Source organism: Marmota monax, unplaced genomic scaffold (genome assembly GCF_021218885.2).
Source record: "Marmota monax isolate L192 unplaced genomic scaffold, Marmota_monax_Labrador192_F-V1.1 WCK01_AAM20220418_F8-fsc00014, whole genome shotgun sequence".
NCBI classification, from domain to species: Eukaryota; Metazoa; Chordata; class Mammalia; order Rodentia; family Sciuridae; genus Marmota; species Marmota monax.
Genome location: NW_026695222.1, coordinates 38398471 through 38420778, shown reverse-complemented (window position 1 = coordinate 38420778; position 22308 = coordinate 38398471). Strand labels below are relative to the sequence as shown.

The window sequence follows — 22308 nt, the reverse complement described above, 5'->3', positions numbered from 1 at the left end:
GGAGAGTAGAATGGAAGGTTCAGAGTTATCACATGCAGTAAAGATGGTATTTCGGGAATTTTTTTTTTTTTTTAAATTCTGGAGGTTGAACACAGGCACATTTTACTACTGAGCTATATCCCCAGCCCTTTTTTTTAGGAAAAAAAAAATTCTTTTAATTGTGAGACAGGATCTTGCTAAGTTGCCCAGGCTGGAGTAGACTTTATGACCCTCCTGCCTCAGTCTTCTGAGTTGCTGGGATCACAGGTGTGCATTACAGGTGTGCCTGGCTCAGGAAACTGATTGCAGATCCCAGTTCAAGAAGTAAAAAACATTCTTTTTTGGTGGATTTCCTCCTTCATTAAGCAGTGTCTCTTCTTTGATTTATCTTGTGTTATTTGGTTTTGCCCTAAATTCTAGTTTGATGTTAATATTGCTATGCTAGCATTTATTTATTCATTTTTGATTGATAGATGCCTTTCATATTTTTTTCTTTTTTACTTGTTTTTTATTGTATCTATGGTAAGTCACAAGTACTGTATTCTCTTTATTTATTTGTTTTGTGGTACAGAGGAGCAACACCCAGCGCTTCACCACTGAACTACATCTACAACCCTGTTAACATTTTTTTTTTTTTTTTTTTTTAATTTGAGTCAGGGTCTCAATAAATTGCCCAGGCTGGCCTCAAATTTGGGAATCCTCCTGCCTCAGCCTCCTGAGTAGCTGGGATTACAGGCATGGATCACTGTACCTGGCTTTTCTTTTTAAATCCATCTTGTGATCTTTAGTCTATTACTAGGATAATTTAATCCTTTTACATTTATTGCAGTTATTGGTTTATTTGGATGCATGTCTTTCATTAAGTTGTTCCATAGGCTGAAGTATTTCTGCAGAATTTTCTCTCTCATGTGCCTGTCCATGCAGTGCTGGGGGTCAAACCCAGGGCCTCACACATGCTGGGCCAGTGCTCTACCGCTAAGCTACACCCCTAGACCAGGAATTTTCTTGACTTATGTTTTTTTCTGCGTTGGTCTCTGCCTTTTCTTTCTTTTTTTTTTTCTAAAGTGCTGATGACTCTTGACTTTCTTCTTTCATGTGATGGCTTTAAAAAATTTACCAGGTATGGTGGTGCCTCCCTGTTAATAAGTAAATAAATAAGTAAAATGTTCATGAAGTCTATGGCACGCCTCCCACAAAAGTTGGGGGTCTAATTCCCCACCCCTTGGTTTTGGACCAGCCTGGTGACTCTTTTTTTTTTTTTTTTTTTGGTACTGGAGATTAGACCCCAAGCCACACTGAGCCACATCCTGTGCCCCTTTTATTTTATTTATTTATTAGTACCAGGAATTGAACTCAGGGGCACTCAACCACTGAGCCATATCCCCAGCCCTATTTTGTATTTTATTTAGAGACAGGGTCTCACTGAATTGCTCAGTGCTTCACCATTGCTAAGGCTGTCTTTGAACTTGTGATCCTCCTGCCTCAGCCTCCAGAACCTCTGGGATTACAGGCATGTGCCACTATGCCTGGCTTATTTTTAATTTTTGATACAGGGTCTCACTAAGTTGCTTAGGGTTTCACTAAATTGCTGAGACTGGCTTTGAACTTGTGATCCTCCTGCCTCAGCCTCCGTAGGTGCTGGCATTACAGGAGTGTGCCACCACACCTGGCCTTGGGACTCACTTTTGAGGACTAGAATGTGGCAGCAATCAGGTTGGACTGGGAGAAGATGGTGGAGTTTCCATTCACCCTTTCTCCCCTGCCCACCATTTTGGACTTCAGCTGTTATGTTGGGTGATCTCGTAGAAGTGGAGGTAGGTGGGGCTGGGGATGTGGCTCAAGCGGTAGCGTGCTCGCCTGGCATGCGTGCGGCCCGGGTTCGATCCTCAGCACCACATACAAACAAAGATGTTGTGTCCGCCGAGAACTAATAAATAAATATTAAAAAATTCTCTCTCTCTCTACCTCTATCTCTCTCACTCTCTCTTTTAAAAAAAAAAAAAAAAAAAGAAGTGGAGGTAGGTGCTTAAGGAGCCTCAGGTGCCTCCTACTGCAGAATCCACCTCTCTGGCTGAGGATCTGGGTATCATAAGACCAGCTGACTTTTGAGTCTGTGCCTGTGTCTTTTGTGGCCATCATGGAGGGTTGTTTTATGTCTGGGTTTTGGGTCACTTGTCATAGTCATACTGACCGGAACTTGCTGTCTTAATCACCTTTCCTTCTGAGCCCAGGTCCTGCTCATTGTTTGGTACCTGAGGGGATGCTCCGTGGTGTGTGGTGCTGGACCCTCTCTGTGCAGAGGGGTTGGCATGGGGCAGTTCCACCTGGGCCGGTTGGTTATATGTGCAGCTCCTGCACCATGAGGGTAGAGTGGGTGTGTGCAAGTTCTGATCGCTGCCTCTGGCCTGGGTGGATGCCTTGCTTGGTGGGCAGGGTGGGCTGCCCAAGGCCCTGCCAGATCCATCTGGCTCCAGCTCCTGACTCCATGAGGGATGGGGTAGGTGGCACCTTGGGCTCCCCAAGCAACCGGAGGCCAATATCGGCTTGAGGCTGGCCTGCTGCACTCCTGGTGCAGTGTTCCTTCTTGATATCTGGGTGAGCAGGAAGTGCATAGCCACACATGCACACACACAAATTGTGCTGTGGTGAAACGTGCGTTCAGTGAAACACAGCACTCCGGAGGACTGTGGCTGAGTCTCGGCGATGGACAGAGAACTGTGGCCCTGGCTGAGGTAGGGCATTCCCTCCTTCCCCTTCCCAACCACTCCCCACTCTGCCACCATGACCTGGTTCACAGCTGCTCCTTAGCGTTGTGTAATGCAACCATACATCTAAAATGTCTGTGTGTTGTTGGGCTCAGTGGCCAGGTCTGCATCTCAGCTACCAAGGAGGCTGAGGCAGGAGGATTGTAAGTGCCAGGCAGGTTGGTAACTTAGCAAGATCCTGTCTCAAAATAAAAAAGTAAAAAGGGCTGGGGTGTAGCACAGTGGCAGAGCACCCCTGGGTTCAGCCCCCAGCACCATGAAGGAAAGAAAAGGAAAGAGAAAGTGCAGGTGTGTTTCATCTCCTTGGGCAGGTGTGGTAGGCATGCAGTTGTTTAGTCATGAGGTCAATGTTCATTTGATTTTGCCAGAAACTTCCAAACTGGTTTCTGAGCTGGCTGCAGCATCTGGTGCCTCCTCCATGCCTGGGAGGGTCCAACTTCGTCCAGGTACACAGCCTCACCTCAGGAGCTCTGGTTTGTGTCTCCAAAGGACTTCATGTGGAGTGTCTTTTTGTGCTTTTGGTCATTTTTATATTTTTTATGTGAGGTGTGTCTCAAATAGTTTGTTCATTTTTAGAAACCAGCCTTTAATTTTTGAATTTTAAAAATTTGAAACAATCTCAGGCAAGGAGTTAGCTCAGAGGCAGAGCTTGTCCAGCATAGCAAGGCCCTGGGTTCTATCCCTAGCACCCAAAAAAAACCAAACAAAGCAAAACAAAAAACCAAAACCTGCTCTGGATTCCTTAGGTCTGTTTATTTTTAATATATCTCCTCTGTTGATAGTTTACCTTTTCATTTTTATCACTGATGTCCTTTAAAGTGCAGGAGTTCTGATATTTGTGGAAACAATTTACCAGTTTTTCCATCAGTGCTTCCATGTCCTTTCAGAGAAGGGGCTGCCTCCCCATGCTGTGAGGAGCTCTGGTTCCCACATCTCACTCCATGTTCAGTTGGCCCTGGGAGCCCTTGAGCTGGGGTGCAGGTCAGGCCTGGCTCCCCCTGTCCCCCCCAGCTTCAGCTCAGTGGTCCCAGCACCATTGTTGAAGACACTCTTCTGCTTGGCCCTCGAGGAGATTCTAGCTGCACACCTGGGTCTGGGCTGGCTCCCCACACTGGCAACTGTGTTCCATCCAGCTTCTACAAGCTTGGGGTCACCCAGGCAGCCACACTGGCCACGAGTAGCTACACAGTTCTTCCTGTCCTCTGCACACTGGCCAATCCTCAGTCACAAACACAGGCCCTAGAGGTGCCTGGTATGCACAGGGAGTGGCAGTGGAGCAGACACCCTGGAAGGTAAGAGGCAGGTGTCACAGTGAGGGCTGAGGCCAGAGGCCAGGAGTATGGACTTGACCCTCTGGGTTCCCAGAGCAAGCCACGTCTAGGTGTCAAGGAGGAGCAGCACACAGGGAGGCTGTGGGGGAAGGGAGGGTGGACTGTGTCCCCTACCTGACTTCTTCTTCTGGGCATGCCATCCCACAAAGCACGAGGGGAGCCAGGCTCTGCAGGACCAAGTGTCTAGGAATTTGGAATGGTCACCCCCAAGCCCCAACAAAAGGGATCCCCCATGGCCTTGTTGGGCCTGCAGCCGCAGGCTGATGTGGTGGGATACTCCTGCCCACCCCTCTCCTTATACTGAGCGCATCCCCTCTCCCAGTCATTCTAGAGAGTTGGCCATGGAGTGGAGCACTCAGAATGACAAGGCAAGATGCCACCCGGGGGCATGGACCCTTGGGGACACCCATGACATGCTCTTAGGAGGGTTTTAATCAAGCTATGAGTCTGATGGGGGTGGGGCAGCCCAGGCTGGGCACTGTGGGTGGGGACTAGCAGGGAAGTACAGCCCCCCCCCTCTACTGGGGACTGATTTGACGCATGCAGTTTGGGGAGGAGTGAGGTTGGGTTGGAGGCCCTGCAGAGATGCTGAGGGGGCAGGGCAAGGGGGCATCTGGGAGCACCCAGGGCCTAGGTGCTTCCTTGGCAATGTCTGTCTGGTACAGATGCAGCCCCTCCCCTGATCCCAGGAGGAGGGGATCTGTGTCTTTCCCTGGCTTAAGCCAGGATCCCTGGGTGCTGACAAAATCTAGACATTGCCATACCACAGCCACCACACTTGGCCACCTGGTCACTCCTAGATGAGCTTCTGCCAGAGCAGAAGTTCCTGGGTGGGGGGAGGGGGACAGGTATTGGGTGCTGCTTAAGTGTCACAGCCAGAGCTGCTTAGAGCAAAAGATGCCCCTCAGAAAAGCTGGGCCTTGCCCCCAGACCACAGGAGACCTGGGCTGAATTTCCTCCATGGCTCCTAGCACTGGCAGAGGGCAAAGCCAGGCTAGGCACCGTGGACTCTGGGAACAAATGGTTCAAGAGATGAGTGGGGGATGGGAACGCACTTTGTTTCTTTTTAATTTGATTTTTTTCCCATACTAGGAATTAAACCCAGGGTTTCACATGTGCTAGCCAGGAGATAGGCAGGTGCTACACCACTGAGCTACACTCCCAGCACCTCCTCTTTTTTTTCAGTACCAGAGATTGAACCCAGGGGTGTTAACCCCTGAGCCACATCTCTAGCCCTTTTTTATATTTTGTTTAGAGTCAGGGTTTTGTTAAGTTGCTTAGGGCTTGGCTAAATTGCTGAAACTGGCTTTGAACTCATAATCCTCCTGTCTCAGCTTCCCGAGCTGCTGGGATTACAGGCGTGCACCACAGTGGCCAATTTCTAGTTCCTTTGTGGTGCGTGCAGTATTGGATCACATGCTTTGCCTACTTTTCTCTTAAGCTGGATATTTTTCTGAATTTTTAAGATCTTTAAAATACTAAATCTTTAGATCTTTAAAATACTAAAGAACTGAGAATCTCACTGTGACATGAGCTAGGCTTGCTTTGCTCTTGTGTGGCTGGACCTGTCAGCAGCACACAGGTAGATGTTTAACAGCTGGCTCTATGAGAAGGAAAGAATTATTGAACACTGTCCCTCATAGTCTGCTCAGAGTACAGAGTCCCTTAGTCCTGAGTGGGAAGGAGTATGCCCAACATGCTGGCTGCAGGGATGGGCCCTCCTTCGGAAGGCCAGTCCTATACAAGACTACTGACTGGCAGACACGTTCTGCCTAGGTTTCTTCCAGGGTCTCTGTGGTGGTTGCGTTTCCTGTTTTAATCTTCTGTCTGTCACTATTTGCATCAAGGCCTTCCCCACTCTGCTGTTTTTGTTTCAGGATGTGACGATTGTTAACCAGGCTTGAACAATCTGACTTCCCCTGTGGTCTGAAGCGCTGCCACTCTTCACAGGTGACACTGGCATGTGCTTGGGTTGGCTTCAGGGCTCTCTGCTAAGCCCTGAAATCTGCTGATGTGCTTGTGCTCATGCTCTTCCTTCAGGGGTTTGCAGTGGCACATGCTCGGAATACTCTTTCTAGTGATTGTCCTGCCTATTCTTGTTTATGAGATGCTTTCCCAAAAGAATCTTACAACCAGTGTGTCTACTATGTCCCATTTCCTTTGGCACTTCATTGTAATTTGCATTATTCAGACAGATTTAGGGTTAGGTCTTCCTGTGTGAGAACAGAGCCCTCTTGCTGTCTCAGCAGTGCCCCATGATCCCCAGGAGTACCCGAAGATCTTCTTGCATGTTTTTCAACTTCATTTCTCGTGCTGCTCCTGTTTGGGAATCTCTTTCTCGTCCTCTTTTCTGATATCTGTGTGTTCAGAGGCTCCTGGTTATTGGTGTGTGCCCAGCGGTAGAGCTTCTGCTTGACACTTGCCTGGCGGGAGGGAGATTGGAGACAGATGTGCCTTATTGTTTGAGGGACCACAGAGCTGCAGTAGCTATCACCTGCCGTGTAACAAGCCACCCAAACCTAGTGCTTAAAACCACAATAAACATTTATGATCTCGCTGCTGGAAGTGACAAGGTGTGGTTCCGGCTTGGCGTCTACTGAGGCTGCAGTCAGGCTGTTGGCCAGGGCTGGAGGTTGGCAGGAGCCTCAGTTCTCCCCGATATAGCTCCCCTCTGGGAGGAGTGGTCCTGGGGTGTCCCCCAACATGTGTGGTCAGAGAGAGCAGGGAGGGAGGAAGTTGGCAGTCTTTTTTGATACCCAGCCAGTTTTGTACCAGGCTCCCTGGTTGCTCAGGTTGGCCTTTGCAGTGGGCGAGATCAGGATCCTGCGCCCACAGTTTCCTGGCTCAGCTGGGGATCAGCTGGCTGTGTAGCCTTTGGGGTGACTGCTGCGCTCAGCTGATGGCGGCCCTTCTCCACAAGGCCAGGAGGTTAGGCACAGCTCAAGAGAGGTTGTGTAATGCTCCTGGCTCTTCAAGTCATAGCTTGGACCTCTTCATTTGTTTTAGGGGATTGGATGTAGTCACTAGAGCCTCAGAGGGATGTTTCCTTTTAGGAAAGGGCCCCTCCCCCTGCAGAACTCTCAGCCCGTTCCCCCTCCCCAGTACTCCTTCCTAGCCAGAGTGCACTTGTGCGGGCTCCGGGGTCTGCAAGAAAGTGCTCCTCACCTCCACTAGGAATACCTTTTAAACCCCAAATGGGCATGGCACCATTAGCCATCTGCCCAGGTTGAAACTCCTCCTCCGTGCACCCAAGGCCACAGAAGAATGTGTGTGTGTGAGGCTGGGGCCAAGAAGGGCTGACCCCAGGGTACCCCAGGACTCTTCCTACTTTCATCCGCAGTCCAGGGAGCTCCACCAAGGCTGGGAGGGGAGGTGTCACTCGAGGGCGGGGCAGGGGCGGGGGCGGGGCAGGGGTCAGTGAGGTAATTTCCGTGATCAGGCATCTGAGGTTTGAGCCGCCCCAGGGGCAGAATCGAAAGTGATCACTGCTGGAGGTTGGTGCTGGTGAGTGCAGGGTAAACCCCTGGTGGTAGCTGGAGCCGAGACGGGAGGGCCTGCTGGAGGGGAGGGATGCCAGCGCCCAGTGAGTCCCGGGGAGTGAGCCAGCTGCCTGGAAGGCCCCCCGACCCCACCCACAGCAGCACAACCAGGCTCCCTTGCATCTCCTGCTGGATCCAGCACCTGGTTGGGGTCTTGGCTCAGTTGGGCTCAGAAATTTCCACTTGGGTGCAGGGGTTTTTCAGACCCTGGGTGGCTACCCTAGTCATTTTCCTTTCTTTATTCTTATTATTTATTTTCTAGTTGTAGTTGGACACAATATTTTATTTATTTATTTTTATGTGGTGCTGAGGATCGAACCCAGGGCCTCACACGTGCTAGGCGAGCTCTCTACCACTGAGCCACAACCACAGCCCCATTTTTTTTTTAAAACATTGTCTTTGTATTACCCCAAAGATTCCTGGCCAGCAGAGTGTGCAAGGAGCTGTCACCTCCCTCGTCCCAGCTGGGGTGGCCCCAGCTAAAACTCTGGGTCCTGGGCAGCCCCCTCTCCTGGCATCCCTGTAGGAACTCTGTTATCTGTCCTACCTGGGAAGGGTTGGTCCTCTGCAGGGCTGTGTCCTCCCCACCCTGGGTCCCCACTGCCAAGACTAGGGGTGCAGTCACCCTAAGAGACACTGTGGACTCTCAGAAAAGAGGTATAGTGTCTGTAAAGGAGACGGAAACCTGGGAGTCCCAGGCCTCACTGGGCCCAGCTTCTGTAGCCTCCAGGGTTCTCCTGCGTCCCCAGCTGTCACTTCTGCTTCTCTTGAGCAAGCTGGAGACCCTTCAGGAGGAAGGGGTTTGGTGGGTCAGGCCAGTAGCCTTAGCTTCTCCATCAGTCAAGGCCACTGCCAACAGTTCTCTCTGTGGGTTGGGTTAGGCAGGATTCTTCACCCTGGCCTGGGGGAATGTGTGGGTGACCCTCTGACCTCTGCCTGACTTGGGCCTCCTGTCCCAGTGGGCCAGGGAGTCTTGAATGCCGCCCTGAAGAGCCTGGTCAGCTTCAGACATGGCATCCCAGGGGCGTGGTCCGTTGCCCACCAGCCCTCTGGCCACCAAGGGGCCATCTCTAGCCAGGCTCTACGCCCAAGTGGACCTCTATCTGGGTTGCCCTCGCTGTGCCCAGCGCCTCAACGAGACCACCTATGTGCTGCAGAAGGTGGAGCATGGCTGCCCCCGGGAGATTCTGCTGGCCCGCTGCAAGTGCACTGCCAAGAGTAAGGTCTGGCGCAGGGTGGGCCGCAGGCCCACCTTCCCAAGGCCTCTGTGCTACAAAGTCTGTCGCTACTACAGCCCAGAGCTGGGCTGCCGGCGCCACCGGAACCAGTGCACCTTCGCCCACAGCCGTGAGGAGGCACTGGTCTGGACCTTCGAACGCAAGCACAACCTCTCCCGTCTGTGGCTGAAGGCTGCCTTGCAGGGCAAGAGGGCTCAGGGTGGGCCACCTGGGGCGGCTGACACCATCTGTGCAGAGTTCGGAGGCCACTTCCAACTTCTGTGTGCCCACTGCTTTAGGCGCTGCCCCCCACACCTTAGCCCTATGGACCCCCAGGGACGGTGCCCCGAGCATGGAACCTGCCACTCACTCCTCGCCCATGTCAGCACTGAGGGCCGCAAGCGGCAGTTTGTAGAGGTGCGGCCGCAGCCCCAGAATCGCCCCCTGCTGAACTACTGCATGTTCGTAGGGCGTGGGCAGCCGTGCCGCCATGGTGCTGCCCGCTGCCAGTATGCACACAGTGCTGTGGAGATGGCCGTGTGGAAGGCCGAGCGGCTGGATGGGCTCCGGCGGGAGGACCTGCTCACTCACCCTGCCCTTGGGGAGGCACAGTGTACAGCGCCCCAGGGCCAGCCCCCTGGGGTCCAGCTGTACTGTCACACCTGCCTGGTCACCTGCCACACTCAGGAAGCCTTTGAGAACCACTGCTCCTCCCTGGAGCATGCACAGATGGTGGCCTACGACCAGGCTGTGCCCTGGGAATACCGCAGCCCACCCATGGGGTTGTCTACATTTGAGCTTTGCCCAAGGTAAGGACAGCTGGGTGGGAACGTAAGGTGGGGGACGAATCCCCACCAGCCAGCACCAGGAAATGCAAGACTCATGGTCCTGGGGCTCCCTGCACCTGCCTCATCCTCTCCCAGTGGGTCAGCACTACCTGGCCTCTGAGGACCTGGGTAAGGAAAGTCCCTTTCTTGGAGCTGCGTGACAGGCCTTGTCCTAGGGGCATGGGAGTAGACAGCAGGCAAGGTCCGTGCGTGCCCTGGCCTGGAATCCATCCTGCTTCCCATACAGGCTAGAGTGGGCATGGGAGGCCTGCCTTTCAGCTCACCTTTCGGCTGCACCTCTGTGTAGCCCTGATGACCTCCCTGCCCCCAGGCCTGACCTCTGTGAATATGGGGACATCTGCACCAAGGCACACTCAGCCCAGGAACTGCAAGAGTGGGTCCAGCGGGCACAGGCCCTGCGGCTGCGGGAGCAAGAAGCCTGGAAGGACGGGTTGATGCCCTACCGGGCGCGGCTGCTGGCTGAGTACCAGCACAGCAGCAGCGAGGTCCTGGTGGTAAGTGGGGGCTGTGCCAGGGGTAGGGGATAGGTTCAGGCTGCCCTGCTAAAGGCCAGGTCTTCCCTGCAGCTGGCTGAGACCGTCCCTGGAGTGTCTATTACTTGCCACCAGCCCCTAGTGCATCAGGCCCAGGAGAAGAAGACCCAGCACAGCTGGACGTTCACTGTCCACTCTGAGGTGAGGGCTTAGCACAGATCCAAGGCCTCAGGCCTTGTGGGCCAGTCTATCCCTGGGTGAAGGATGCCCCAGGAGGTGAGTACCAGAGATGGGTAGATGTCAGAAGCCTGGGATCTGGACCTGGGCAGGCTCCTTAGTTCTCTGCCTCGGTTTCCTTACCTACAGACAGGGCATCTCAAGAGCCCCCACCCTGAGGGTCCCTCTGCAGCGTTCATGGGTTAGCAGTGTCTGGTGCCCCGAGAGGGAGGGTGGGGTGGGCCCAGGCTGCCCATCCTGCCTATGGTCACATCCACAGGGCCTAAGGCACGTCCCATGACCCCCACCATGCAGAGGAGACCAGGGAGGTTAATCAGGCGTAGGTTCTACACCCAGAGAGTGGCTGGAACTGCCTCTTGGGAGGGAAGGAGACTGGGATGATGCCCAGAGGGTTGGGTCAGGGCCTGGGGGTGCACCTCACATCCAGTCTCTTCTCCTAGGACCCTCTGCTCCACGTGGCCCTGCTCAAGCAGGAGCCTGGAGCAGACTTCTCGTTGGTGGCCCCCTCCCTCCCACGGGGCCAGCTGTATGCGCAGGGGCAACACTTCCGTGTGCGTGACACCTCAGCTGAATTCCAGGTGGAGGTGCATGTGCAGGCTGCCTCCTTTGGTACCTTTGAGCAGTGGGTGGTCTTCGACTTTGGCCGCCGGCCAGTTCTGCTTCAGAAGCTGGGGTTGCGGCTGGGCCAAGCACAGAGCCTAGGATTCTGTGGAAGGCTAGCACCTACCTTCCTCGAGGAGCGGGGCCGCTGGCACACAGGCAACCGCCACGTGGTTCCTTGCGTGCCACACACAGCTGAACAAGCAGCCCTGGTGGCCAAGTACAAGGCACCGGCCCTGGCCTTGGAGTTCAGTCACAGCAGCCTGGCCTCAGGCCCCATCTCTCTTAGCAACTATCGGCAGAAGATGCACAACTTCCTCTATGAGGAGGAGGCTGCTCAGCAGCGGCTGGTGGCTAGGTGAGGCAGGCAGCAGGCGGGTGGGCAGCTGGGCAGCTGGGAATCTGAATGTGAAGCCAGGTCTACAGCTGTGGCCTGGGAGCTCACCACCAGGTGCTCCCACCAGGCTGACCATGCAGGTCCAGGTGTCCCTGAAGGCGGCTCTGCAGACACCAGCACTGGGCATGCTCTTCGCACCACAGGGAGCCCTCTATGCCGAAGTCCCTGTCCCCTCCTCTCTGATGCCAGATACAGACCAGGGCTTCCTGCTGAGTCGGGCAGTGAGCACGGCCCTCATAGCTCCTGTGCCCGCACCTAATGACACAGTGTTCGAAGTGCAGCTGGAGACACGGGCCAGCTCAGAGCAAGCTCTGTGGCTACTGCTGCCAGCACATTGCTGTGTGGCCCTAGAGCTAAAGCCTGAGGACAACCCCCTCTTAGAAGTGCAGTTCCAGATTGACCCAATGCCGTTCCGCCTCTGGCACCAGGCAGTGGACACACTGCCCAAGGAGCACCTGGTGGTACCGGACCTGCCCAACTGCACTGTGCCCCATCCCAGGCCCATCCCATCCTCACTGTGTGGAAACCACAAGCAGAAGATGGCTGTGAGGCTCATTGCAGGCAGCAGCCCAGGAGGCATGAAGCCTGTTCCCCCTCTACTCATCTATGGGCCCTTTGGCACTGGCAAAACCTACACACTAGCCATGGCCTCTCTGGAGGTGGTTCGGCAGTCCCACACCAAGGTACTCATCTGCACACACACCAACAGGTGAGCCCAGGCCTGCCCAGTATCCAGCCCTCTGTGGGGACTCTCCTGAGGGCCAGCTGCCCTGGGGTGATGGGTCTGTTGTTGGCTGAGGGACCGGAGAGCCACCAAGAGGTCATGTACCATAGAAGGGGAGGTGGGTGGCAGTGGTTGGCTTGCTCAGCTTTACGTGGCAAGGCCCTTGATTGATTGTGTTTTCTATAGAAACACAGATTTCTCAATAGGGAAGTTCCCCTCTGGTTGATGTGGTTTTCTTGGTTCTCTAACAGCATACACTGGCAGGTTTCTGGGTCTTCCTCAGCCCGGCATCAGGAGGGAGGACGCACAGGACAGGGCCACATACCCTGGGCCAATCTTCTGGGCTTAGTGTGGGGATCACTGGGTCTTGGCAGTGTCTGGGGGGCTAGTGGGGCCAGGTATGTCTCACCTGGAAGGTGCCAACAGCCTTTCCTTTGCCTCTTGACCCTTGGACTGTGCCCCTGAGAGTTAGGGTACCAGTTCTTGCGGCCCACTGCTGACAGAGCCCAGGAGCCATGCTCAGGTCAGGCCAGCCTCTGGTCACCCTGGGTTGCTGCAGGCCACGGCCAGCTCCTTCACCTTCCTCCCTGCTTTGACTTAAACCGCTCCCCCCTGAGCCCTCCCTGACCCTGCAGGAGCTTCTGCTCCTCCCATTCCTTGCTGTCAGGCTCCGACCTTCCTGCATCTTTGCCGTGTGTCTGTTCCCTCTGGGGATGCCAGCATGCCTGGCAGGACTCTGCCCACCTCCTTCCAGGACCTCCAGGTGGGGCCAGGTACATGGGGCATTTTAGCAGACAGTGGGAACAGCTGCATGCCTTGTGCCCCCATAGTGCTGCAGACATCTACATCCGGGAGTATTTCCACGCCCACGTCAGCAGAGACCACCCTGAGGCAGCTCCGCTCCGGGTGATGTACACAGACCGCCCGCCCAGCCAGACCGACCCGGCTACGCTGCGGTACTGCTGCCTGACAGAGGACGGCCGGGCCTTCCGCCCACCCACCAGGGCAGAGCTGGCACATCACCGCCTGGTGGTCACCACCACCTCCCAGGCCCGAAAGCTGCAGGTGCCGGTCGGCTTCTTCTCCCACATCCTCATCGATGAGGCTGCCCAGATGCTGGAGTGCGAGGCCCTCACCCCACTGGCCTATGCCTCACCCCACACCCGTGTGGTGCTGGCGGGGGACCACATGCAGGTTACGCCCAGGCTCTTCAGTGTGCCCAGGGCTAGGGCGGCCAGGCACACACTGCTCTACCGCCTCTTCCTGCACTACCAGCAGGAGGCCCACAGCGTTGCCCAGAAGAGCCGCCTCATCTTCCACGAGAACTACCGCTGCACCGCGGCCATCATCAGCTTCGTCTCACGCCACTTCTACACGACCAAGGGCAGCCCCATCCAGGCCAGCGGCAAGGTCCCACGCCACCCCCAGCACTACCCGCTCATGTTCTGCCATGTGGCGGGTACCCCTGAGCAGGACCTGTCCAGGACGTCCTGGATCAACGCAGCGGAGGTCGCTCAGGTGGTGGAGAAAGTGCAGGAGGTCTACAACACCTGGCCCCGCTGCTGGGGTGGCCGGGAGCAGAGACACATCTGTGCTGTCTCCCATGGTGCCCAGGTGAGCCCAGCCTCTGGCCTCCTTGGAAGTTTACCACCTGAAATTCCAGAATGGGTGCTGCTTGGCGGCTGAGGGTGCCCAGGTCTCTGGGGCCCATCGCTGGCGGGGCACCGACCCCTCATGCTCTGGCCTATTGTCTCCAGGTCGCTGCCCTGAGGCAGGAGCTGAGGAGAAGGAACCTGGGCGAGGTGTCTGTGGGCAGCTTTGAGATCCTGCCAGGTGGGTGGTCAGTGGCACGGGCAAGGGGCACCTGGCTGTGGGGCAGTTTCTGGCCTGCTCCTCAGTCTTGCTCCAGTGGGGGGTGCAGCTGAAGATGGAGGTCAGTCCACTGTCCTGCCTAGCGGCTTGACCCATGTGTCCCCTGCAGGGCGGGAGTTCCGGGTGGTGGTACTGAGCACTGTGCACAACTGCCTCAGCCTGCTCGGCCCCAGGGCACCGGCCTCCGAGTTCTTCACGGAGGCCCGTGTACTGAACACGATCATGACCCGAGCCCAGTCCCAACTGGTGGCCGTGGGGGATGCAGTGGCCCTCTGCTCCTTTGGAGCCTGCAGCAAGCTCTGGAGGAGCTTCATCCACGAGTGTGTGGAGCACCGCAGCATCTGTCCCGAGAGCCTGTCGCTAGAGCAGATCGAGCAGAGTGTGGCTCAGAGGCAGCATTGGGCCCCTGTGGCCCCCAGAGCAGAGGCAGCTGGGGCAGCAGTGGCCAGGGACACTGACACAGAAGAGACAGCTGGGGGCCCAGCCACAGAGCACGTGGCTGTGGCAAGGGTTCTGCCCGAGCCCGTGGCCAAGGGGCGTGAGGTCGCTGTGAAGCTGGAGGCAGGGGACGCAGCCCCTGGGGATGCAGCAGCAGGGCGGACCCTGGAGGGCAGGAGGCCTGCAGACCCCGAGGACTGGGAATCTGACTTCTGGCCTTCACACGGGGAGCTCGACGCCGAGGATGCCATCCTGCAGGAGCTCCTGGATGAGAGCCGACAGGTGACAGTGACCGTTGGGGAGGATGGGTTGCTGGACACCGTAGCCAGACCCAAGTCTCCACAGCAGGCCCAGCAGTACACCAACCTGCCCCCAGCCATGCTGTGGGAGCTACTGCACTCAGAGCCCGAGCTGTACCGCCACTGCACGTTCCTGAAGGAGACCTTCCAGCGGGCGTCCGCCATGCCGCTAAGCAATGCAGCCTCCAGCCCCATCCAGATCAGGGGCCGTCTGAACTGTGGGATGGCCTTTACAGGGGATGAGGTGCTGGTGCAGGTCCTGGACCGGGAGGCTGGTGATGGGGACATGACAGGACGGCTGCAGGGCCGTGTGGTGGGTGTGCTGAAGAGGAGGAGGCATGCGCTGGCCTTTGTGTGCCAGATGGACAAGTGGGATCCCCGGATCATGATCCCTGTGGACAGCTCTGTGACCAAGATCTTTGTGGCTGAGCTGAAGGATCCGCTGCACATCCCCATTCACCGCCTGCTCCAGGGCCGGGTGCAGCGTGTGGGGCACAAGACCCTCTCGGCTGAGGCTCGGCACACCCAGCTCTTCTGGGTCCACATCGTCCTGTGGCGTGAGCGTTTCTACTACCCACTGGGCATAATCCTGGATGTGCTGCCCGAGGCCACCACCTGGGAGCAGGGCCTCCGCATCCTGGACCTGGAGCATGGCCTCAGGACCCCCATGCCTGACCCAGCCTCCATCACCAAGGTGCTGGAGAGATACCAAATGGAGCTGGACTCTGCTGCTGGTGACCGAGAAGACTGTCGCAGCCTCCTGACCTTCACTGTGGACCCCCAGGGTGCCTGTCACCTAGATGATGCCCTCAGTGTCCGGGACCTGGGCACCAGGTGTGAGGTAGCTGTGCACATCACTGATGTGGCCAGCTTTGTGCCCAGGGATGGGACCCTGGACGTGGAGGCCCGCCGGCAGGGCATCGCATTCTATGCTCCTGATAGAGAGCCAGTGCTCACACTGCCAGTCAGCGTCTGCCAGGAAGTGCTCAGCCTCCTGCCAGGCCGGGACCGCCTGGCTGTCTCCCTCTTCCTCACCATGGAGAAGGGCAGTGGCCAGCTCCAGAGCCTGCGCTTTGCCCCCTCTGTGATATGCTCTGACCACCAGCTGTCCTATGAGGAGGCTGAGGCGATGATCAAGGGATACCCAGGCGCCGGCCTGCAGCTGCCAGCCCACCTGGGCTCAGTGGAGGCCTGTGTCGCAGCCGCCTGCTACTTCTCCCGGGTGCTGCGCCGACACCGCCTGCAGACTGCCTGTGACTACGAGCCCCCGCAGGAGGACAGTGAGCTGGGCTTCCGCGCAGCCCACATCATGGTCAAAGAGTACATGATCCAGTTTAACAGACTGGTGGCTCAGTTCCTGGTGCAGTGTGAGCACACGAGGACGGTCACGCCCCTGAGGTGGCAGCCCACACCTAGCAGTCTCCAGCTTAAAGCCATTCGTGAGCGGCATGGAGAGTTGGTGGCCCTGTCACCACGCCTCCAGCACTATCTGCATGACTATAGCACCCCGGGCATGCAGTTGCATGTCCTGGCCTCCCTCTGGAAGCATGTCCAGCTCGCTGCCTGTGCCCAGGAATACGACAGGATGGTGGACCTCATTGCCACGGATGACATGCACCCTTCTCTGGCTCCTGCAGGCCTTGCCTTCCGAAAGGCCCTAGGTCGCTCGGTGTTTGGCCGCTCCAGCCAGGGTGAGCAGCAACTGGCCAGCCACTACTCACTGCAGGTGGACTGGTACACATGGGCCACATCGCCCATCCGCAGGTACCTGGACTTGGTGGTGCAAAGGCTGCTGCTGCTGGCCCTGGGCCATGGGGGGCCTGAGTACTCCACCAGGGACATCGATGGACTCTGCCAGGACTTTGGCAGCCAGTATGCATGTTCCCGGAGCTATCAGCGGCGGGCCCGAAGCCTGCACCTGGCCACCCAGCTCAAGGCCCAACCCCAAAATAAGCTGGGCTTTGTGGTGGATGTGGAGATGGGCACCCACTGCTTCAAGCTCCTCTTCCCAGTCAACCAAGAGACGCTGCCTGATCCCTACCCTGTCCACTATAGCTCCCTGCAGCTGGCTGACCACCCCTGCAGCCTGGAGAGCCGGCCAGGCCTGAGGCTGCTATGGCGACGCCGCGTCTACTCGGTGCAGAGGTCCCGGCCATCCTCCCCACTGCCTGGCACCTTGCATGACCCATACACCCGGGTCGTGGGTGCAGCCCTATGGAAGCAGCTGTTGGTGCTGATGGAGGAGCAGCGCTGGCCGGAGGCAGCTGCCCTCATCCAGGAGCAGGGCCAGGAGGAGTCCCCAGGGCGGGAGCCTGTACACGTGCGCCAGAGCCCCTGTGGCCATTTCATAGAGGTTGTCCGGGAGCTGGGCAGCGGGGACACCCTGCAGGTACAGCTCAGCACCAGCCTGCAGCGTGGCTTTCTGGCACCAGCCCTGCAGCTGTGGACTGTGGTGCCCGGCCTCAGCCTCTGCCTGGAGCACGTGGAGCGGCCTGGTGACTGCTTCTCTGGGCGTGTGCTCCAGGCCTCGCAAGACTGGTACCGCGACGAGGATGAGTACTCCCGCGTGTGGGAGCCACTCTGCAGCCTGGAGTCGGCCACCAATGCAGTTGCAGAGAACAGCTCCATCACGCTGCAGCATGTGTGCATTAACTGGGACGCGGAGCGCACCCCCCAAGGGCAGCTGCGGGGCACCTTCCTCCTGGACGCTGCCTTCCTCTGGGAGAGCTGCATCCATGTCAACTTCAGCTGCTGCTACCTCTGCATCCGGCTCGAGGGGCTCCAGGCCCCTTCTGCCAGGCCCAGCAGCCTCAGGCCCATCCTGAGCATCGATTCCCCTGGGTATGCCTGGGTAGCGCACGGGCTGACTGAGGACTTGGACCAGGAGGGCCAGGAAGACCGGCAGGAGGCCTTTAAGCGGGTGCACTTCTTCATCCACCAAATGGCCATGGAGAAGGTTCCAGAAGAGGTGCTGAGGCCTGGCACTCGATTCACTGTGGAGGTGATGCCCAAGCAGCTTCCTGACCTGTGAGTGGTTTCGACCAGGCTTGCCCTGTGAGGCCAGGGCAGGTGTGGAAGGTGAGCACGGTCTCTTCCTGGGTGGGGGTCCTCTTGACTTCCCTGTGTCCCTCTCACTCCCAGGCGCAAGGAGGAAGCCGTGCGTGGGCTGAAGAAGGCATCCCCCCTGGTGGTCAGCATTGCTCTGGGCCGGTCCAGCCCCAAGCCCCACCCCAGCTCACCCTCCTGCCCCCTCCCTGCCCTGCATGGGTGCTTAGGGAGGCCTGGTCCCCAGCTCCCAGTGGCTGCCAGCAGGCTCCTGGAGCTAGAGGCCTATGACATCCCCGGAGGTCACCACAAGTTGAATTCTAGCCAGAACGAGGCCGTCAGGAAGGCTCTGGAGAAGCCCTTCACAGTCATCCAGGGCCCACCAGGTGGGCCCACATGCAAGGGGAGCAGGGCTTCCCTGGGCAGGCTGGGCCATGGGCCACGGGGATCCTGGGAAATAGGGTGGGCTCTGCTTACCCTGTGCTCTGACTGAAGGTACAGGGAAGACCGTGGTGGGCCTCCACATCATGTTCTGGCTGCATCAATCACACCAGGAGCAGGAGTCCACCAGCAGTAGCCCTGGTGGGGCAGGGCAGCCGAGGGGCCCACACATCTTATACTGTGGCCCCTCCAACAAGTCAGTGGATGTAATGGCAGGTGTGCTGGGTACAGTGCATGGGGTGGCCAGGGGCTGCCTGCACAGAGGAACAGCCTAAGCTCACACCCCACCCACCCCCAGGACTACTCCTGAGCAGGAGAGCAGAGCTGCGGCCCCTGCGAGTGTACAGTGAGAAGTCCGAGGCCACTGAGTTCCCAATTCCAGGTGTGGGCCGCAGAGGCCTGCTCAACAAGGCCCACCAGGAGGGGAGGCCAAACCAGACCCTCAGGTGCGGCCTGTCTGTCCTTCTGAGCATGGGTGGAGGCTGGGCCTGAGCTGGCCCTACAGTGGACTGCAGTTTACTGAGGCTCTACCCTGCAGGAGCATCACCCTGCACCACCGAATCCGACAGGCTTCCAACCCATTTGCACCAGAGATCAGGGCATTTGACGCCCGGCTGCAGAGAGAGGAAGTCTTCTCTAGGGAGGACCTTGCCTCGTAAGTGGTGGGCTGGGAGGTAAGCCTCCTGCTGGGGCGTCAGGATGACAGGCTGTGGCCCACACAGGTACAGGAGCATCCTGGGGAAGGCGCGGAAGTTTGAGCTAGACCAGCACTCCATCATTCTGTGCACATGCTCCTGTGCAGCCTCAGCCAGCCTCCAAAAGCTGGACATCCGGCAGATCCTCGTGGACGAAGCGGGCATGGCCACTGAGCCGGAGACCCTCATCCCCTTGGTGCGCTTCTCCAAAGCTGAGAAGGTGAGGGACAGTCAGTGGAGAGCCTGTGCCCTGGGCTGGAGGCCGAGGTGTGAAGGACAGCACTGAGCAGGATCTGGAATGGCCCACAGGCTGGGGTACCTCTGGGCCAGGTCAGGACCATGCCCCTTGTGCCTCCAGGTGGTCCTGCTCGGGGACCACAAGCAGCTACGGCCTGTGGTCAAGGACAAGCAACTGCAAAACCTGGGGATGGATCGGTCTCTCTTTGAGCGGTACCACAGGGACGCCTTCCTCCTGGACACACAGTACCGCATGCACCAGGCCATCTGCACCTTCCCCTCCATGGAGTTCTATGGGAGGAAACTGAGGGCCTGGCAGGGCCTGAGGCGACCAGCCAGCATTCTGGGCTATGCTGGCAAGGAGAGCTGCTCTATCATTTTTGGCTATGTGCAGGGCCAGGAGCAGAGCCTGCTGGTGTCCACAGATGAAGGAAATGAGAACTCCAAGGCCAACCTGGAAGAGGTGGCAGAGGTGGTAAGCATGAGAGAGACCCTCCCTGGTGCCCCCATGGGTCAGGACTGGGGTGTCTTCCTGGAGGAGGAAGAGGAGGAGGAGGAGGAGGAGGAGGAGGAGGAGGAAGAGGAATGAGGGAAGACTTCCTGGAGGAGGAGTTGGGGTTAAGAAGGGCTCACTGGATGAGGGGAAGGAGGAGGAAGTGTCAGAGAGGCCTTCTAGGAGGAAGAGGGGCCAAGGGAACTTGAGGGAAGCTCATGTGCCCTGGGCCCAGATGGCACCATGGTCCAGCTCCACCTGCCACTTTGTCCGCTCAGGTTCGGATCACCAAGCAGCTGACCCTGGACCGGACAGTAGACCCCCAGGATATTGCTATCCTCACACCTTACAATGCACAGGCTGTAGCCATCAGCAAGGGCCTTGAGAGGGAGGGTGTCACTGGAGTAACTGTGTCCTCCATCACCAAGAGCCAGGGTGAGGTTGGATTTGGGGGAACCCACACCTGGGGGTCAGAATGCAATGGGTGTGGGGAGCACCTGCAAGCTCACCTCTCACCCCAGGGAGTGAGTGGCGCTATGTGCTGGTGAGCACCGTCCGCACGTGCCCCAGGAGTGATGTGGACCAGCGACCGACCAAGAGCTGGCTCAAAAAGTTCCTGGGCTTCGTGGTGGACCCCAACCAAGTTAACGTGGCCATCACCCGGGCCCAGGAGGGGCTCTGCCTGATTGGTGAGGGTGTGGGGGCCCAGGAGAGGACTGGGGCTGCTCCCTGTGGGCACTCAGATGGGCTGCAGCTCCTTTCCTCTCCCCTCAGGAGACCACATCCTGCTGTCCTGCTGCCCTCTCTGGCGCCGTCTCCTGGACTTCTGTGCAGCCCAGCAGAGCCTCGTGCCTGCTAGCCAGGTGCAGGTCCGAAGGAGGCCAGCAATGTCTTCCTAAAGAGTCCCTCTCTGCCTAGCTCAGGATATGCTGGTGGAGAGCGTGGCCCTCGCCCTACAGTGGACTGGGGCCCAGGGCAGGTGGCCGTGTCAACTTGCCACCGTGGCTGCTGGGAAGGCCCAGGTGGCTGGCAGCAGCTGGTGTTGACCTCTTCCTGGGGGTGATCTTCCTGTTTGTGCCTGAACTTGGAAGGAGAAGAGGGACTGGAGTGAGCCCCTCTCTCTCTCTGCTGTGCTGCTCTCCCGGGATGGGACTTTGGGTGATAGGACAGCCTCTCGGCAGCCGACCACTGAGGCCATATTGGCAGGAGACACCCCTGTCACCAGGAGGCCTCAGGTAGGAAGGAGACCTCTTTGAGGCTGCATTTTGACCTTCAGACCCTCTGGGATCACCCTGGCATGGCATTTGCCTTCTTTTCTAGTTTTAAATACACCAAAGCCAGCGTCTTCTACTGGGACCACAGGCAGGGCCAGGACCTCCCTTGGAGAGGGGCCATTTCTCTGCCCTCACTGCCACTGTCCTGTAGAGACATCTATACAACACTCCTGCGGGTGGGTGGGCCAAGGGCCAAGAGCAAGGTGCCCCAGACACTCTGGGCTGCCTCCACCCCAGCCACACTTGTCCAGGCCCAGAGCCCTCAGGACAACCTGCCTGGGAGCCCCTTTCTCTGCAGGGTTGAGTGGGTGCAGTCTCCCTGCTTGAGCTTGCCCCCCCACCCACCCACCCACCTGGAAGCAGCTCTCCTTTGTTCACCCCTTCTCCTGAGTCTTGAGGTGCCTCCAGCAAGTCAGCGGTCCAAGGAGGTCCAAGAGACCTCCCCTGGCCTCTGCAGAGCCTTCTGTGGGAGGAGTGCCTGTCTACTGATGTTTTTTACATACCAAGTTTCTATATTGCAATTTTCAACCTTTTCTCAGATTCCACCTCATGATTAAATTTTTTAAATATATTTTTTGTTGTTGATGGAACTTTATTTTATTCATTTATATGTGGTGCTGAGAATTGAACCCAGGGCCTCACACGTGCCAGGCAAGTGCTTTGCCACTGAGCCCAGCCCCAGCCCCTCATGATTAAATATTAATGGTGTTATAAAGACCCCTCTGAAAGCTGCTCTCACTTCTGGGTGCTTTGAGGTGGGGCAGGGGCAAAAAGTGTTGTCCTTCATCTTCCTTAGGAGGTGGCTGTGGAGGTCACCAGGGGTTCTCAGTGGACAGATGCTGGACCTGGGAGCAAGTGGAGAGGATGGCAGCACCCAGCTTTATGACCAAGGGCACCAGCTGTACTGCCTGAGGTCATCTGTGCAGGGACAGTGGAGGAGGGGGACCAAGTTGGCAAGGATGGGGAGCCTTGTCCAGAGCTGCATGGCCAGCCTCATGCTCGGTCCCCAGACTGGGCTGACCCCAAGTAGCCCATGAGGCCAGGGGCCAGGTCCCTGCAGCTGTGGTCTGCATAGCACCCTGCCTTGTCTGAAGTTGCTCCTCAGGCCATGGGCACCCCCAAGCAGACCTGGGCTGTGACAGCATCCTGCTTGTTTGTGGCTGGCTCTCCCTGGCCTCCCCTGCACTCTCTGTACTGCTCTCCCTTGCCAGCAGAGATCAGATGGGTGGGATGGCAGAGAGAAGCTGGAGGGAAAATAGGTCCCCTGGAGGGAGGTGCCGTGGGAGGTGCTGCATAGAGAACACTTCTAGGGCAGCTGTAAAAGAATTGCAGAAGCCGGGCACAGTCCCAGCAACCGGGGAGGCTGAGGCAAGAGGATCACAGTTTGAGGCAAGTCTCAGTAAT

The 22308-nt window shown here is 57.4% G+C and overlaps 1 protein-coding gene across 3 annotated transcripts; it reads left to right on the top strand.

Moving 5' to 3' along the window:
* The first annotated feature begins 722 nt into the window (after positions 1-722).
* Positions 723-21475, top strand: Helz2 (helicase with zinc finger 2). Of its 3 annotated transcripts, none has more exons than XM_058575673.1 (21): positions 723-1797; positions 2002-2711; positions 5953-6025; positions 7515-7579; positions 8574-9640; positions 9990-10173; positions 10246-10353; positions 10830-11347; positions 11454-12095; positions 12941-13724; positions 13868-13943; positions 14092-17746; positions 17861-18150; positions 18260-18421; positions 18504-18651; positions 18744-18860; positions 18928-19120; positions 19532-19612; positions 19909-20065; positions 20152-20319; positions 20405-21475. In XM_058575673.1, exons 5-21 carry the CDS (start codon positions 8625-8627, stop codon positions 20527-20529), a joined length of 8424 nt encoding a protein of 2807 aa, XP_058431656.1. In that variant the 5' UTR covers positions 723-1797; positions 2002-2711; positions 5953-6025; positions 7515-7579; positions 8574-8624; the 3' UTR covers positions 20530-21475. The 3 variants fall into 3 exon arrangements, with proteins under 3 accessions (XP_058431656.1, XP_058431655.1, XP_058431657.1); XM_058575672.1 differs by having other exon boundaries at positions 725-1797; positions 19259-19612; XM_058575674.1 differs by lacking the exons at positions 7515-7579; positions 8574-9640 and having other exon boundaries at positions 726-1797; positions 19259-19612.
* The last annotated feature ends 833 nt before the right edge of the window (positions 21476-22308 follow it).

Excerpts from the sequence above, each read along its gene's own strand:
- Helz2 (XM_058575672.1), top strand. The coding sequence starts at position 8,625 with ATGGCATCCCAGGGGCGTGGTCCGTTGCCCACCAGCCCTCTGGCCACC. Across the intron at positions 11,348-11,453 it reads CAGCAGCGGCTGGTGGCTAG|GCTGACCATGCAGGTCCAGG; the intron begins GTGAGGCAGGCA and ends TGCTCCCACCAG. Across the intron at positions 17,747-17,860 it reads CCCAAGCAGCTTCCTGACCT|GCGCAAGGAGGAAGCCGTGC; the intron begins GTGAGTGGTTTC and ends TCTCACTCCCAG.